Raw genomic sequence first — 17980 nt, 5'->3', positions numbered from 1 at the left:
CCCTCCCCAACCAGCCTCCTCTGAACCCCAGGACACCAGCACCCAGCTCCTGATGCTGCAGCTCCCAGCTCCGAGGTGGATCCCACGCTCCAGCACCACCCACAGCCCAAAGGAGATGTGACTGCGGATGCATCAGTGGCCAGTTGGGGTGGTGTCTGGATGAAGCTTGGATGGGGAGTTGACTGGACCCAGGATGACCAGGGACCAGAATAGCTGGTAAGGGGGGTGGCATTTGGGGCACCTCCACCTGGGATGTGCTGACACTGCAGGCCAAGGGTAGACATGGCCTTGTCTCCAGTGGGGACAGGACCAGCCGCAGAGGGAGTCAGAACCAGGACACATGCAGGCAATTGCATCCAGCCTTCTGCACTGTCATTAACCACTCAGGACTCGCCTGAACAGCCCACAGACATCACCAGCACACACACACTCCTGCTCTGATAGTGCTTCATACCCAACGATTCCCCACTGGAGGAAATGCAAAGCCTGATCACCCCAAAAGGCTTTCAAACCTGGTCCCTGGGCCTCTGCATCCCTGGTGTAAAGTCCACCCGGGACAGCACAGTTTACAAACCCCAGGGAATCAGTTTATAAACCCTGCTTCTGCAGCCTGAGGGAACAGGGTCTAGTAGTTAGAGCGGGGGGTGGGGGGCTGGTTGTCAGGACACCTGGGTTCACTTCCCAGCAGGGAGAGCAGAGGGGGTTGGAAGCCAGGACTCCTGGGTTCACTTCCCAGCACCAGAACCATCTTGCCAGGAGCCTGGAGAAACCACCTGGCCTCTCTGTCAAAGAAGGATCATCTCTCTCTGGAGTACAAGCCAGGATGGGACAACCTGTGACACCCCCCCCCCAATAACCCGCTGCTCCCCAGGGTGTCAGAGAGGAGCCCAGCCCAGCCGGACAAATAGCACAATCCTCTAGTGCCCGGGACAGCCCAGCAGATCCCTGTCCCGCCAGAGACAAGTGTCCTGGTCCCATTCACACCAGCACGGGAGCCAGGAGTCACTCCCCTGGAGTCACACAAGGGGAAACTTGTGGGAGCAGAATCGGGCCCAGTTGCTCCAGATTTCCACCGGGGGGGGGGGAGAATCAGCCCCCGGCGGCACTGGCTGGGCCCGATCCTGCCCCCACTCGGTCACAACGCTGTAAAGGCAGCGGGTGTAAATGAGCGTCATTCCCCGGGAGTCCGGGCAGCAAAACACACCAGCCGGGAACCCGCCCCGGGGATTCACACCACAGTAAGTGGCGTCAGAATCGGGCCCACCCCCCACGGGCCCCAGGTCGGACTCGGGGCCCAGCCCGCGGGGATCCCAGCTCTACCGGGAGCCGGAGCCCGCCGGCAGCCACGGCGGAGCGACTCCGGAGTCACTCCCGGGGACCCGAGCTCAGCAACGCGCGCGGGGAGCAGCAGCCCGGGCCGAGCACATGGTGCAGCCGGGCGGCGGGGCCGGGGTCGGGGGCTCACCGAGGGGCAGCAGGCGGCGAGCCGGGTCCATGCTGCGGGGCGAGGGAGTCCAGCGAGCGGCGCGCACCGAGCTGCAGCCAGAGGGCAGCGCCCCCGAGCCAGGGCCGGCTCCATGGGGGGCGGGGGGCCCCGCCCAGGAAGGGTGGGACCAGGGCAGGGGGGAGGAGATCAGGATCGGGGGAGGGAAGGGGAGGGCCGTGTGTGGGGAGATGGGACGGGGGGAGCTCGGGGGAGCCGTGGGGGTGTCAGAAAAGGGGCCCAGCTGACAGGCAGGTGCGGGCACTATTTTAACCAGGGGCTCCCACTAAATGACAGACCCCGGTGTAGACTGAGCCCCCATCCCGGCGGGGCTCGCGGGGGCGGGGCATGGATTCGGTTCCCGTTTACACAGCTGCCCCCGACCAGGCAGCTACATGGGGCAATCGGGGACCCGCGGGGGCTGCTACAGCGGGTGTCTGCCCCAGGCCTGAGGTGCAGAGTGGGGGGCAGGAGCTCCCCTTCCTGGGGTTAGCGATGAGGGAGACCGGGGGAGAGGTGCCTGGGGAACACCTGAAGATGGGATGGAGCAGGGGGCTGGATGGGTGTGGGGGGAGGCTGGATTGATTGATGCAGGGGGGAGGGAATGGCGGGGTGGGGTGGGTGAGTGGATGGAGGGGTGTGTGGTGGATTGAGGGAGGTTGGCTGGGAGGGAGGGGTCCAGTGTATATGGGGATATCTGCCTTGGAGACCAACGTGCTGGGCTCCCATCCGCTCTGACACACACAGACACTGCTCTAAACTCCCCAGGCCCAGGCCTCCTTCTCAGGACCAGAGACACCCCTGCCCCGGACGCTACCCTGAGATGGCCCCAGGAATGACCCAGCAGGGCCTGTACCAGCCCGGCCCCCAGCCCCAAGCTTATCTCCACCCCATGCTGCTTCTGCTCCTGTCTGTGCCCCCGCCACACTCCTGTTGACCCCCCTCATGCCTCCTGGAACGCAGCCCCAGCACGGTGCGGAGCCCAGATTAGCAGGGCCGGGCAGCCGGGGGCTGCTTTTCCCCTTGGAGCCCAACAGCTGAAGAGCTGCCGACATTCCAGCCCAGCTGGGGCCAGATCCAAGTCCTGGGGCAGATCTGTGCTTGGCTGGGAGCTCACGACCTGCACTCACCCCCACCGTTACCTGTAAATCCCTTCAGCCTTGTGTTGTTAACCTGGGGAACTCCCTGCCACAAGACAGTGGGGAAAACAAGAGCATCCCAGGGTTCAGATATTGGGCTGCGATACTGATACAGGGGCAATGTGGCCGTCCAGTGTGATGCTATTCAGGAGGAGAGAGAGAGATGGTTAAGAAGGAAATAGAACCCATGAGTCCTGATACCAAGGTCCCCCCTGCTCTAACCACTAGACCCCACTTCCTTCCTCAAACTGCAGCTAGAACCCAGGAGTCCTGACCTCCAGCCTGCTCTCACCCCACAGGCTGCCTCCTGCTTGACAGGGTCATGCCCTTTGGGATGCGAGGTGGGGGTGGTTCAGGTCAGATTGCTGAGGCCCTGTGGCTGGAGCCCGGGGGATTGTGTCACTGCCGGGATATCCTGGCCACCCCTTGGGCAGGCACCAGAGACCTCATGGAAACATTGCCCCAGCAGAAACAGGAACTGGCGGGTGAGATCAGCTGGGGGGATGGGGGTGGGGAGAATGTCCAGCTGTGGGGCGCCGGGCTGTGATAGCAGGGGCCTGTGAGTCAGGACTGAGGGGCATCAGCAAAGTTGGGGGACAGGGCTGGAACAGACCCTCCATCAATAGACCCCAACCCCTGGTACCCCCCAAGTGTACTCTGACCCCCCCCACCAACAGCTCAAATACACCCCATCTCCTGTGCCCCCCCCAGCCCTCTCCCCACGGTATTGGGGGTCAGGCCCCAGCAGCAGGGCTCTCCCCAGTGTGAGGTTAGAGGCCGGGTGCCCGGGGCCCCGTCCAGTCTGGGGCAGGTTTCCTGATTGCCGATTGTCATTCTGTGGAGTTCCTCAAACCCCTCCTGCCCCAGTCGGCCCCGGGGCTTTTCCATGGGCAGTTTCATGCCAAGGGGATCAGTTTCCCCGGCCGGCCTGGATTCCGGGGGGTGGGGGTGAGAATTGGCGCTGACCCTGATGCTCCGGAACCAGGCAATTGAATCACAAACCAGCCCGGCCCCAGGGGTTCATGCTTCACTGGAGCGAGAGAGGCCGAGAGCAATGAGAGACGAGCGCTCAACGCTGCGACTAGACCCATGGGCCCGATCCTGAGATGGGCCCCCAATGACTACGGAGGAGAGAGGACATGACCAGGGCAGTGGGGGCAGCACCCCAGCAGCACAGCGCCCCCTGGTGCCAGGCTGGGGTGTGTATGGGGGCAGGGCACAGCCAGGGCAGTGGGGGCAGCACCCCAGCAGCACAGCACCCCCGGTGCCAGGCTGGGGTGTGTATGGGGACGGGGCACAGCCAGGGCAGTGGGGGCAGCACCCCAGCAGCACAGCACCCCCGGTGCCAGGCTGGGGTGTGTCTGGGGACAGGGCACAGCCAGGGCATTGGCGCCAGGCTGGGGATGCAGCTGGACATGTGCCCTGGCTCTCCTGGGATATCAGCTGCGTTGCCATAAGGAAGCGTCAGCGACGGCTCCCAAGCTGAACAATGGGCAGGAAAATCAGGATCAGGAGAAGTGAAAGCGCTGACAAACCAGGGCCCCTCCTCACTCGTGGGCTCCTGCTGTTGTTCTGGGGAAGTGGTTGCCCTGGGCCGGCTGCACTGCAGGCACTTGGACACCCTGGCGCTGGCTCTGGGTGACGCCTCTATTGTGCTGGAGCGTGGGCTGGCTCCTTCCTCTGGTAGCCGTGCTCAGCCCGTGTCCATGGCACAGGGGCGGCTCCAGGGTTTTTGCTGTTTTAAGCAGTGGAACAACAACAACAAAAAAAAGCTGCGAAAAACCCAGCGTGCCGCCCCCTCCCCTTAGCTGCCTCAAGCACCTGCTTGCTGAGCTGGTGCCTGGAGCCGGACCTGCTCTGCCACATTGGCAGCTCCCGCCCAGGAGCCGGGGGGTGGGGGAAACAGGGGATCCCACAAACGGGCCGGGGGGGTGCAGTCTTGGGAAATCAGAGCCACAAATTGGATCTATCTACCCGTGCGGAGCAGGGTCTCATTTTGTCCAGCATCTTCAACATTTCTGGTGCAAATGACATAGGGGGTCTGCTGGGCTAGAAGGGTGGGGGCGGGTGTGCTGTCAGGACTCCTGGGTTCTATTCCCAGCTCTGGAAGGAGAATGGGGTCATAATAGAACCCAGGAGTCCTGACTCCTAGCCCCTCTGCTCTAACCTCTAGACCCCACCCCAAATCATCCCTTTGATCAGCCCATTGTCCTGCCCCCTTATCCCCCAGCGAGATGCAGGGATGGCTCCAGCCCTGTCTGCTCTTTGGTGCGGATGGGAGGGAAGAGTTTGTTTTATTAAATAAACTGGTCACCTAGTCCCCACCCTGCACTTCCATAGCGTGTGAACAACAACACAGCACAGGACAGCCCAGGCCGAGAGGCCAAAACTAGCCAGTGCTGCACATTTAGTGTTTGCTTTATCTGGGGGAAGATCTGCACTACATGGGCCGGGGGTTAGTCATGATTTCTCTGTTGTTTGAGTCCTTATCACTACAGGCAGCTGTAACAGTTTCAACATACAGGGGACCAGAGTGCATCCCTGACAGACTCAAATGGGGCCAGTTCAGATCCAGGTAACTTCACGGATTATTTCTCTTTAATACTGTACATGTAGAAATGCCAGTCATGGACCAGCTCTGGGGGAGGAGTGGGGTCTAGTCGTTCTGCCAAACAGCCCCCTCCTGCCCTAACCACTAGACACCACTCCCCTCCCAGCACTGGGAATGGAACCCAGGGGTCCTGATTCCCGGCTCCCTCCTGCTCTAACCACTAGACCCCACTCCCCTCCCAGCACTGGGAATGGAACCCAGGAGTCCTGATTCCCAGCTCCCTCCTGGTCTAACCACTGGACCCTGCTCCCTTCCCTGAGCCCCACAAAGAGGTTAAGGGAAAACTCAATCACAGTGTAGAAGTACCTCTATGGGGAACAAAATATTGACCATGTGGTCGTCAGTCTAGCAAAGCTGGAAGTTGAAGCTGGACACACTCAGACTGGAAACAAGGGGCACGTTTTTCAGTGTGGGGAACGGAGCCTTGGAACAACTTACCAAGGGCCATGGTGGATTCTCCCTCGCCGGCTATTTTTAAATCAAGGCTGGATGTTTTTCTACCAGATCTGCTCCAGTTCCCACAGGAATTAAGCCGGGGACGTCCTAGGGTCTGCGTTATGCAGGCGGTCGGATGGGATGGGATGATCACACTGGACCTTGGGGGAGGGGGAGCCATACAAACGGTGCTAGGTGCTGTACAAACCCACACCCAGAAATCCAGCCGCCCATCGGCTGTAGATGAAAGGAAGGTGGAGGTTTGTGTCTCCTCGGTGCTGCATGTGGTCGTCACACCTCAGCCCCTCAGAGAATCACCAGCACAGCTTGCAAACCGGGCGATCCTCTAAAATCCGAACCACTGGGCTCTGTTCATTTGCCATCTGCCTCCCAGTCAGTTTCCAGCCCAAATTGGGTCCTGCACAAAGCATCATGGGGGGTGCCCCACTTATCCCAGTGGTCAGAGCCTCTTCCAGGATGTGGGAGACCCAGGCTCTAATCTCCACTCTGCCTGATGCAGCACAGGGCTCCCAAGCAAGCCCCTTATGGGATATTCAGAGCTGGGGTGTTCTCACCCTCCTCTTGGAGCCGCTCTGCTCTGTAGAAATACTTAAATCCGCATTGGGGGAGGGGGACTGGACCCGAGCTAGCAAGTAATTCTCAATTGCAGCCCAGAGTTTCCCAGAATGCACTGGGACAAACTCCAGCAGCCAGGACGAGGCAGGTGGGAAAGGATGTTGTGCGGACACCAGCCTGCGTGTTGTTAGTGGGTCAGCTGAGAGTCACAGCCGGGGCACAAGGGCTGGACACAAATGAGTCTCCTGCAGAGCAATGGGCTTAGGCAGCTGCAGTGTATTGTGCTTGCACATCTATAGTTGCACAGCGCCCTTGGAGCTTAGTGTGGTTGCACTGGTAGCATATTGTGTTTTCACACTTGTACTTACCATGTGGTGTGCTTGCACCGCTGTCATTATACTTGTGGCACCTTAGAGACTAACAAATTTATTTGAGCATAAGCTTTCGTGGGCTACAGCCCACTTCATGGGATGCATAGAATGGAACATGGATTGAGGAGATATATATATACACATACAGAGAGCATGAAAAGGTGGGAGTTGTCTTGCCCCCTTATCCCCCAGTGAGATGCAGGGATGGCTCCAGCCCTGTCTGCTCCTTGGTGCGGATGGAAGGGAAGAGTTTGTTTTATTAAATAAACTGGTCGCCTAGTCCCCACCCCGCACTTCCATAGTGTGTGAACAACAACACAGCACGGGACAGCCCAGGCCGAGAGGCCAAAACTAGCCAGTGCTGCACATTTAGTGTTTGCTTTATCTGGGGGAAGATCTGCACTACATGGGCCGGGGGCTAGTCATGATTTCTCTGCTGTTTGAGTCCTTATCACTACAGGCAGCTGTGACAGTTTCAACATACAGGGGACCAGAGTGCGTCCCTGACAGACTCAAATGGGGCCAGTTCAGATCCAGGTAACTTCACGGATTATTTCTCTTTAATACTGTACATGTAGAAATGCCAGTCATGGACCAGCTCTGGGGGAGGAGTGGGGTCTAGTCGTTCTGCCTCACAGCCCCCTCCTGTCCTAACCACTAGACACCACTCCCCTCCCAGCACTGGGAATGGAACCCAGGGGTCCTGATTCCCAGCTCCCTCCTGCTCTAACCACTAGACCCCACTCCCCTCCCAGCACTGGGAATGGAACCCAGGAGTCCTGATTCCCAGCTCCCCCTGTTCTAACCACTAGATCCCGCTCCCTTCCCTGAGCCCCACAAAGAGGTTAAGGGACAACTTGATCACAGTGTAGAAGTACCTCTATGGGGAACAAAATATTGACCATGTGCTCGTCACTCTAGCAAAGCTGGAAGTTGAAGCTGGACACACTCAGACTGGAAATAAGGGGCACGTTTTTCAGTGTGGGGAACAGAGCCTTGGAACAACTTACCAAGGGCCATGGTGGATTCTCCCTCGCTGGCTATTTTTAAATCAAGGCTGGATGTTTCTCTAGCAGATCTGCTCCAGTTCCCACAGGAATTAAGCCGGGGACGTCCTAGGGCCTGCGTTATGCAGGTGGTCGGATGGGATGGGATGATCACACTGGACCTGTCTGGACCTTGGGGGAGGGGGAGCCATACAAACGGTGCTAGGTGCTGTACAACCCACACTCAGAAATCCAGCCGCCCATCGGCTGTAGATGAAAGGAAGGTGGAGGTTTGTGTCTTCTCGGTGCTGCATGTGGTCGTCACACCTCAGCCCCTCAGAGAATCACCAGCGCAGCTTGCAAACCGGGCGATCCTCTAAAATCTGAACCACTGGGCTCTGTTCATTTGCCATCTGCCTCCCAGTCAGTTTCCAGCCCAAATTGGGTCCTGCACAAAGCATCATGGGGGGTGCCCCACTTATCCCACTGGTCAGAGCCTCTTCCAGGATGTGAGAGACCCAGGATCTAATCTCCGCTCTGCCTGATGCAGCACAGGGCTCCCAAGCAAGAACCTTATGGGATATTCAGAGCTGGGGTGTTCTCACCCGCTCCTCTTGGAGCCGCTGTTCTCTGTAGAAATACTTAAATCCGCATTGGGGGAGGGGGACTGGACCCGAGCTAGCAAGTAATTCTCAATCGCAGCCCAGAGTTTCCCAGAATGCACTGGGACAAACTCCAGCAGCCAGGATGAGGCAGGTGGGAAAGGATGTTGTGTGGACACCAGCCTGCCTGTTGTTAGTGGGTCAGCTGAGAGTCACAGCCGGGGCACAAGGGCTGGACACAAATGAGTCTCCTGCAGAGCAATGGGCTTAGGCAGCTGCAGTGTATTGTGCTTGCACATCTATAGTTGCACAGCGCCCTTGGAGCCTAGTGTGGTTGCACTGGTAGCATATTGTGTTTGCACACTTGTACTTTCCGTGTGGTGTGCTTGCACCGCTGTCATTATACTTGTGAGCTTGCCAGGTTGTTGTACAATTGCACTTTCAGCATAAAGGTGCTTGCATGCTTGCAGTTGCACCATTGCATTTGCAGCGTATGGTGCTCGCATGGTTGCACTTGTAGTATAGTGCACTTGTACAGCTGTGCAATTTTCCTTGCAGTGTCATGTTGCACAGTGGTAGTTGCACAGTTACACTAGGAGCATTGTGTGCTCGTACAGTTTTAGCTGCACAATTGTTCCATTGAACTTGCAGTATTGTGCTTTTGTACAGTTGTAGTAGAGCTGTTGCACCTGTAGTGTAGTGTTTGTACAGCTGCACCATTGTACTTGCTGCATTGTGTGCTTGCCTTGCCGGCGTTACCCAGTTGTAGTTGTGGTGTAGCGTACTTCCCTGGTTCTAGTTGCCCTTGCAGCCGATTGTGCCTGCAAGGTTGTAGTTACGTGGTGGTTGCACTAGATCTTGACAGTTGTCCAGTTGTACTTACAGCAGATTGTGTTTGCACAGCTGTAGCTACGGCAGCTTACACGGTTGTCGTCACACAAATGCATTTGTGGCATCGTGTGTTTATACAGTTGTACTTAACCTAGAAGTACAACCTGTTCCCTCAAACCCACATACCCCTGCAGTGGCCCAGACCAGTTCCTCTTTCTCATCGCGCCAATGGGTGCCTCGGTGGGGGGAGGTGGAGCACAAGTGGGGCAGGCTGGAAATAGCAGCATTGATAAGGCCGGCACTGGCTGAGGAAGTTGCACCGAGCGAGAGAACAAGACAGAGGGAGCAAGTGAGCGAGAGCCTGACACCATCAGCCTGAATCATGTCGGTGCCTCCGTGGGGCCTGCAACAGCCAGGGCTAATGGGAAATAATCACCAAGGCTTGATAATAACCAGATATTATATGTCATCAAGCAAACAGCTCCCCCTAGAGGCCAGGTGGGTCAGTCTCTCTCTGCTCTCGGTGGGAGCTGATCATTAACAGCGCCAGGAGATCAAGTGAGACAAACCCCAAAATCAGGAGCTCGGCCCCCAAATTGGGAGATTTTAGTAAAAAAAAAAAGATGAGATTGTGGTGTGGGGGTTTGTCTGTTGCTATGAATGAAATAACTTGCAGTGGATGCGTGAAGAGGGGAAGCTCAGGTAGGAGGAGGGAGGTTATTTTACTCTGTATCTGGCACTGGTCTGAGTGCTGCTTAACTAGCGTCCAGTTCTGCTGTCCCCACTTCCAGACAGATGCTGATAAATTGGAAAGAGGCCAGATGGCCCGTGAGGATTCACTAACCTGCCCTGTAGTGACAGACTCCAGGAGCTCAGGGGGCAGGGCCGGCTCCAGGTTTTCTGCCGCCCCCAAGTGGAAAATTCAGCGGCAATTCAGCAGCAGGTCCTTCGTTCTGACAGGGACTGAGGGACCTGCTGCCGAATTGCCGCCAAAGACCCGGATGTGCCATCCCAATAGCAGCCGGAGAGCCGCCCCTTGGTATTGGCCGCCCCAAGCACCTGCTTCTTTAGCTGGTGCCTGGAGCCGGCCCTGTCAATGGGATTAACAAAGAGACAGGGTGTGATGAAGTGGGAGATTTTCTTGTTTTTTTCCATGGGACTCAGTGTCCCTGGGTGTTACTGGTTTAACAAGGGGAGGGGAGAGGGAGTTTGTTGTTACAGAGGACCGGAGAGGGAACTTGGGACCCTGGCCGATGGCCTGGAGGAGGGACACCCCAGCGACTGGTGACCTGCTGACCCGGAGACCCAGCTCAGGAGTCGCAGCCAGTTCTGGCCAGTGGGAGGACAATGGGCTGCAAAGAGACAACCCCATGACCTAACCAGCTGGTCCCAGCCAGAGGAGGGCGGAAAGGAGAGGAGGCCCAGACGACCCTGTTTACCTGGAAAAAAGACAATGGACAGAGGCGGGGCCAGTAGCGTAGCTAGAGGGGTGCAGGGGAAGCAGCTGCTTCCCCTCAGCACATTTTCAAAAAGCAGCGCCTGCCAGGCCGGTGGTGGCAGCAACACGGCCGAAGGACCCATGAGGGGTGGTAGGCGCGGCCGGAGGAGTGAAGGGGCCAGCTCCTCAGCCATCGTGCCCCACGCTCAGCGTGGCCCCAACATCGCCACAGCCACCTCCTGCGGTGGCTCAGGGCTCGGCGGCCAAGCACTCCCTGCCCCTTGCTAAAATGCTGGGTGGGGGGAGGCGAAAGGGCCCCTGCGCCTTTAAGGCCACCTGGCTGGTGAGCCCCGCATGGAGCGCACCGAGTGCCAGGAGCAGGCTGGGGACAGGCGGTGGCACAGGACGGAAGGTGAGTGACAGGGGTCCGGTGCCTTGCACTGGAGGGGTCTGGGTGAGGGGCTCCCCGGGGCCGGGCCTGCAGGGCAGGGACACAGGCTGCGCTGTCTGGACGGGGGGCCCTGGCGTGGCGCAGGAGCCCGGAGCCCGGGGTGGGGGAGACGGGACCCCATGGTTGGGGCTGGGCAGCACAGCCCGGCGGGGGACACCTGCAGAGCGCACTGGGCAGGAGAGACTTTCCTGGGACCATGGAGGGACAGGGGTATCCGCAGCCCTGGGAAGCCCGCAGGAGTCCTGAGCCGGGCGCCGAGGTTAATCTGGGAGGGAAACGGGAGGAGCCGGGGGGGCATGGCGAGGAGCCGGGGGGCACGTTTTTTGTTTGCTCCCCCAACACTTAGAATTTGGCTGTGCCATTGGGTGGTGCCTGGGGCTGGTGATATTGGATGCCCAGCTGGGAAGCAGGGGGGCTCTTGGCTGGAGACAGGGGGCAGGTGAAGCCCACCGGATGCTGGAGAGACTTGGATGTGCTGGGCTGAGGGAGGCCAGGCCTGAGGATCAGTTTCCTGTGCTGTGTTCAGACGCTCAATAAACCCTCCTGTTTTACACTGGCTGAGAGTCGCTTTGGTGTAGAGAACAGGGTTGCGTCAACCCATTTGGGGGCAGAGGCCCTGGGGGGTCCAGAGCCAGTGGAGTCCCTGAGGGGGCCCATGGCGAGGGACAGACGTGCTAAGGCTCAGGGAGGTGGAGGGGCCCCTGACTCCGAGGGAGGGTGGACCTCCGGGAAAAGGGCTGTCTCACTGAAAGGGGCACCCCCCACGGACCGCATGGGGCCAAGAATGGGCACGATCTGTGAGTCCGTGACACAGGGAAGGGGTGACTTGGTCAGTCTATGGGGACTGTGATCATGGGCTCTTCAGTCTAGCAGCCAAAGGGCTGGAAGTGAGACCCTCACATCAGAAATCAGTAGGGAGGGCAGGGGTGAAAGTAAGTCCAGTGACTTACTGGTATGCTGGAGCTGGCTCTGGCTCCCGGAAGGGGCGGGGCCTAGGTTGGAAGAGGCGGGGCTGAGAGTCAGAGCCAGCCCCAGCCCCCCCTGTAAGGTAAGTGCCCCCCCCGGGGTAGCAGCAGCAGCCCTGGGCTCCAGGGGCTATTTAAAGGGCCTGGGGCTTCCCTGCTTCTACCACCCCGGCCCTTTAAATAGCCGCCGGAGCCCTGGAGTAGTGGCGGTGGGGCTCTGGCAGCTATTTAAAGGGCCGGGGCGGTAGAAGCAGCGGGAACCCCGGACTTTTAAAATAGCCCTCAGAGCCCCGCAGCCCTACCCCAGGGCTCCAGCAGTGGGGCTCTGGTGGAAATTTAAAGGGCCTGGGGCTCCCAGCAGGGGCTGGATCCCCAGGCCCTTTAAATTGCCCCCTAGGGGAGCCGGGCCACCCCGGTACAGCAAACCGGCTCTTGTGCTACGCCGTACCGGAGTGTACCGGCTTACTTTCACCTCTGAGGCAGGGTAAATTAACCCCGGGACAGCTTCCCAGGGGCGTGGTGGATTCTCAGCCCTGGCCCTTTCCAAATGGAGCTGGGACGTTCTGTACTCAATGGAGCAGGAGTGAATCCAGGGAGGGCGGGGGCCTGGTCTGCAGCTGGTTGGTGTGATGTTATTGATATAATCTGGGACCATATAGAACATGGTTGCAACCAAGGTCCTGGAGTGGCACCAAATCCTAAGTAAAGGGGGTCATATAAGGTGTCTAAGACCAGGTTCTGGGTTGCTGGCTATGATTATGCTGTCTGTGTGCATGTGTCATTTTGTAGTTAAAGTTATGAATATTGGGTCTATCCTGTCCGTATTTCAAACTTGTGCTGTGCTTCTGGGGGACATCCCAGACAAGTTGGTGTTAGCTAGGCTTAGCCAGCTTGATGGCCCATTAAGGACCATCAGCTACACAACTGACCCATGGAGAGAAGGCAGATACGCCGTGTGACTCAGCAAAGTGCAGGGACTTGCCCATGTGACTCCAGACTCCATTTTGCTATAATTTTCCACAGTAAGGACAAAGAGGTTCTTACACCTGCAAAAAACTATAAAAGGCTGATGCCTCATCTCCATCTTGTCTTCAATCCTGCTTCTTACCTCTGGAGGGACTTTGCTACAAATGGAAGCTCTGAACAAAGGACTGAATGACCCATCCCAGCGCGGGATGGACTCCAGAGACTTGATTTGAACCTGCAGTTTATACTATCACAGCTACAAGCCTGAACTAAGAACTTTGCCATTACTGTATGTAATTGATTCCATTTAACCAATTCTAACTCTCATCTAGATCTTTTTCCTTTTATGAATAAACCTTTAGATTTTAGATTCTAAAGGATTGGCAACAGCGTGATTTGTGGGTAAGATCTGATTTGTACATTGATCTGGGTCTGGGGCATGGTCCTTTGGAATCGAGAGAACTTTTTTCCTTTATTGGGTTGTTGGTTTTCATAACCATTCATCCCCAGGACGAGTGGCACTGGTGGTGAGACTGGGAAACTGGAGTATCTAAGGGAATTGCTTGGCTGACTTGTGGTTAGCCAGTGGGGTGAGACCAAAACCTCTGGTTTGGTTTGACTTACTGGTGGAAAAACCCCAGCCTTGGGCTGTAACTGCCCTGTTTTAAGCAATTTGTCCTGAATTGGCACTCTCAGTTGGGTCCCGCCAGAACCGCATCATCACAGTTGGACTCAGAGGATCACTGTGGGCCCAGCTGCCCTTAGAACATGTCATCTAGGGGGTTAGAGCAGTGGGTGCTGGGAGTCAGGACTCCTGGGTTCTCTCCAGCCACCACACACGTGGCTCCTCGAAGCAGCTGTTTTTGTCACAAAACTCAATATTTTAATAACTTACAAAGATCATTTAAAAAAAAAAGTGTCACCAGTGAGACACAGACAGCTGAGCCCTGGGGGCCGCCGCAGGCTGGGGCCGCCGCAGGCTGGGGCCGCTTGCCTCCTTCAGCTCAGGCCGTGTCGTACCGTCATCGAAGCCAAGGGCGGTGGCTGATGCTGCAGACCCTGGGTGGAGGGCGGGGTCCTCTGGGGGGTGGGTTCATCACTGCTGGCTGGATTCATCTCCATTGCCCGGATTCATCTCCACTGCCCGCGCTCAGCCTGGCCCATCATCGCACCGCAGGCGGGGCCAGGGACCCGTTCGTACCGAAGGGAAAGGCGCCCCCTGTGGCCAGAGTACGTCACGTCGGAGCTGAGCGGCTGCCCTGCTGCCCATCGCTATTGCTGGTGATGCTGGCAGCGCGCAGGCCTGGGGCTGGTGAGTGCCCAGCGCGTGGGGGCAGCTGGGCAGCGTAACGGTTCTACTGGGCAACCGTTGAAGCATCTGCATGCGGCGAGTCCAGGTGCGTGGTGGGTCTCTGCTCACGGGCAGGGCCAGGCCGGGGGCAGGGTTTTCTCATGTGCAAAGCTGCAGTGTCCAGAAATGGGCTGAGCGCAAGAGAGTTAGAACCCTGACTCCTGCGACGGCTACAGCCCCTGTTGGAAGTGGGGGGGGGGGGAGGTTAGAGCAGGATTCGACCCCCACTGTCCCCTCCTCCCAGGCTGCCTCAGGGTGAGTCAACATGACAAATGGGGTCCTGGCTCTCAACCACCCCCCCCCCAAACTGGGGCAGACCCAGGGGTCCTGGCTCCTAGATCCCCCTTCCCCCAGCAAAGCTGGGGACAGACCCCAGGGCTCCCAGCCCCTCTCTCTGGTTTCTAATCCCTTTTCAGCCCAGCTCTGCCTCGTTTCTCTTCTAACCCCGCCCCCCCCCCCCAACACAGGCAGGAGGCAGTGAGCACTTGCTGGGTGGGGTTTGGCCATGGGGGCCGGAGCAGGAGGGGAGGGGAGGGGGGTGGGGGGTAGAAGGGCTGCAGGGCAGAAGGCTCCTGCGCTGTTGTGGAGCCTGGCCTGGCCCGGCCCCCCCTTACCCGCGTGGTGGTCGAGCTGGAGAACCTGGAGTACTTGGCCGGTCCTTTGAAGCTGCCGCAGCTCAGCCACCTGCGGTACTCGTCCCTCACCTGGCAGGAGAGAGGAGAGGGCTGGTCACCCCACGGCGCAGGGGAGCTCATGGGGGTGGGGCCTCACCTGTAGGGAGACAAGGGCCCAGAACTGGCCGGGCAGGGGGGGAGCTCTCAGCTACCCCAGCCCCAGCCCCTCCCAGCAGAGGGCACTGGGGGGAGCTCCCAGTGGGGGGCGCTGTGGGGCAGGAGCGCTGGCTGGTGGGGGGTGTGACAAAGTGGGAATGTGCTTAATGTTTTCTCTGAATAGTGTGTGGGTGTCTCAGTTTCCCCTATGCATTTCCCAAGTCTCTAGGTGGTGGGATAAGGGGGTGTGAGTGGTGCAGAGCCCGAGAGGGCCAGTGTGATGGTGTCTGCACAGAGAATGGCCGACACCCTGTCTCCTGGCAACTGATGGCCTGGGCCCTCCCCTGCAAAGTGCCAACTGAAGGTGTTGGAGAACAGAGATCAGGTGACCTCCTGGCCCGGAAAGAGACAAAGGCCAGAGGAGGGGCTGGGGAGTTTCAGTTTGGAGCTGGCTGGGGAAACGGGGGGAGCCCCAGGGCTGGGATCTAAGCTCCCTGCCCCCCAAGATGGACCTGACTGAGGGGTCCTGTTCTCTGTACCTACAAGCTCTGTGTTGGCCTGCGATCCTGTCAGCTAATCAACCTTCTGTTTTACTGGGTGGCTGAGAGTCATGGTGAATCGCAGGAAGTGGGGGGTGCGGGGCTCTGACTCCCCCACACTCTGTGACAGGGGGAGCTCCCAGTGGGGGGGCTGTGGGGCAGGAGTTGAGCACCAGCTGTGGAAGAAGCCTAGGGGTGGGGCACAGGGGGGGGCGCTGTGGGGCAGGAGATGAGTGCTGGCTGTGGGGGTGCCCAGGGGGGCGGGGGTTGAGTGCCAGCTGTGGGGGTGTCAGGGGTGTGCTGTGGGGTGTGGGGTGAGTGTCGGCTGGGGTGCCTGGGGAGGGTACCGGGGCAGGGGTTGAGCACTGGCTGTGGAAGGAGCCTCGGGGCGTTAGCACTGGCTGTGGGAGGTGCTGGGGTGTTTAAGCACTGGCTGGGGCGGTGCTTGGAGGAGGGTGCTGTGGGCGGGGTTGAGCACCAGCTGGGGCGGGGCTGAGCACTGGCTGTGGGGCTATGCTGGGGGCAGTTGAGGGCTGGCTGTGGGGGTGCCTGGATGGGCTGGGGGGGGGGGTTGAGCGCTGGCTGTGGGAGCACCGGGGGGGGGTCTGTGGGGCAAGGGTTGAGCACCGGCTGGGGGGGACTGGCCTGTTTATTGAGCAGACAGTGCAGCAGGAAGATGAAGAGCCCCTGCAGGCTGTTGAGGATGGTGAAGATGTAGGAGGCGACCAGGCTGCGCTGGTTGAACTGGAACATGCCGAAGATCCAGGTGGTGCCCAGGACGCAGAGCTGGGCGATGGCCGTGATGGTGAGCACCCTGCGGGGGAGGGGAACCAGTCACATGGCCCCGCCCCTCCACCAGGGCCCACCTCCCTCCCCCTTGGGGCCCCACCTCAGCCTCAGCTCCCGTCCCCTGGACCCCACCCTCAGTCACAGCCCATCTCCCCTCCTCCTCAGGGCCCCACCCTTGAGGGGTTGCCCCACCTCCCCTTCTCTCCTAGCGCCCCACCCCTCGAGTCTGAACCCCCCCCCGTGACTGACATCTCCTGCACCCAGCCCCACCTCCCCCGACTCCGCCCCCCAGCCAGTAGGCAGTGGGGGAAAATGTCACTCATATGTGGCTTCTTCCCCCCACACATGGGGAGATGACATCTCGCTACTCATATGCCCCCCCAGCTCCCCCTCTCCCTGGTTGCCCCCTCCCTCCACACATGGGGGGATGACTTCTTGCTACTCTAATCCCCCCCCCACAGCTCCCCCTCCCCCGACTGGGGGCAGCTGGGCAGTGCCAGGGTCTCTGCTGCCCCGGGAGCCGCGCCCGCTACCTGAGCTTCTTCAGCTGGCTCATGTTGGGGTTGATGTCAGCGAATTTCAGCGACAGCTTCCAGACGGTGACCACAAAGATCACGGCGTTGACCTGCCGGGGGCAGGGGAGAGGCGGGTTGGGAGGGGGGCAACTGCGTCCCGGGGGTGGGGGCTATGGGATCTGCCAGCTGTGCAGCCCCTGGGGCAGCCCCTTGCCTGGGCCAGGGGTGCCCCACTCCCCATAGTGACACTGCTCTACCCCTGGGGACTGGGGACTTGGGGGGGGGGAACGAGGGGCCCAGCTTCCCTGGAGTGGGGACTGGGTGGCTGGGGAAAGAAGCGAAGGCAGCTGCCAGCCCGGCCCTCAGGGGCCGGCCAGGGGGCCAGGCGCTGGCAGGGGGCTGGGCTGGGTGAGGGGATTTACCAAGATGATGATGCAGACGGGCGCCAGGAAGCTCCAAATAAATTGCTTCTTCAGCGAGAGCCAGCAGCTGTGGGGGGAGAGACAGACACGGGTCAGTCACTCACCTGCCAGCAGGGGGCACTGCAGGGTGGGGTCTGCCCCCCCCACTGGCAGAGTGGGGGATGGAGACTTGCCAGCCTCCCCTCCCCCCGCCCCATGGTGCCTGGGAGTTTCCCTGTGTTGTTCAAGTGTCCTGGGCGGGGGCCCTGGCCCAAGCAGCAGGAGGGTGCTCCCCCCTCACGCTGGGCTCACCCACCCCATGAAGTCATAGAATCATAGAATCTCAGGGTTGGAAGGGACCCCAGGAGGTATCTAGTCCAACCCCCTGCTCAAAGCAGGACCAAACCCAACTAAATCATCCCAGCCAGGGCTTTGTCAAGCCTGACCTTAAAAACCTCTAAGGAAGGAGATTCCACCACCTCCCTAGGTAACCCATTCCAGTGCTTCACCACCCTACTAGTGAAAAAGTTTTTCCTAATGTCCAACCTAAACCTCCCCCTCTGCAACTTGAGACCATTACTCCTTGTTCTGTCATCTTCTACCACTGAGAACAGTCTAGATCCATCCTCTTTGGAACCCCCTTTCAGGTAGTTGAAAGCAGCTATCAAATCCCCCCTCATTCTTCTCTTCTGCAGGCTAAACAATCCCAGTTCCCTCAGCCTCTCCTCCTAAGTCATGTGCTCCAGCCCCCTAATCATTTT

The 17980-nt window shown here is 59.1% G+C and overlaps 2 protein-coding genes across 5 annotated transcripts in view; both read right to left on the bottom strand.

The window, feature by feature from the left end:
- The window catches only part of LOC120391424 (adhesion G protein-coupled receptor E5-like), a 31380-nt gene extending 29779 nt beyond the window's left edge, over positions 1 to 1601 (bottom strand). The window contains 1 exon segment of the mRNA XM_039515103.1: positions 1466 to 1601. Coding sequence (XP_039371037.1) covers positions 1466 to 1496 — 31 coding nt within the window. The 5' untranslated portion in view covers positions 1497 to 1601.
- The window catches only part of LOC120391381 (adhesion G protein-coupled receptor E5-like), a 73212-nt gene that overhangs the window by 30347 nt on the left and 24885 nt on the right, over positions 1 to 17980 (bottom strand). For 2 of the 4 annotated variants that reach the window (XM_039515020.1, XM_039515023.1), the window contains exons 14-18: positions 17241 to 17307; positions 16837 to 16928; positions 16160 to 16328; positions 14820 to 14909; positions 13781 to 14375 (exon numbers count right to left, since the gene is read on the bottom strand). In XM_039515020.1, the coding sequence (XP_039370954.1) occupies positions 14352 to 14375; positions 14820 to 14909; positions 16160 to 16328; positions 16837 to 16928; positions 17241 to 17307 (442 nt within the window). In that variant the 3' untranslated portion in view covers positions 13781 to 14351. Of the gene's footprint in view, positions 1 to 13780; positions 14385 to 14819; positions 14910 to 16159; positions 16329 to 16836; positions 16929 to 17240; positions 17308 to 17980 lie in introns of those variants that run through there. The other 2 variants (XM_039515022.1, XM_039515021.1) reach the window with 2 other exon arrangements.

The sequence above is a fragment of the Mauremys reevesii genome, linkage group 25, assembly GCF_016161935.1.
Source record: "Mauremys reevesii isolate NIE-2019 linkage group 25, ASM1616193v1, whole genome shotgun sequence".
Taxonomy (NCBI): Eukaryota; Metazoa; Chordata; order Testudines; family Geoemydidae; genus Mauremys; species Mauremys reevesii.
This window is presented reverse-complemented; position numbering and strand designations above follow the sequence as displayed.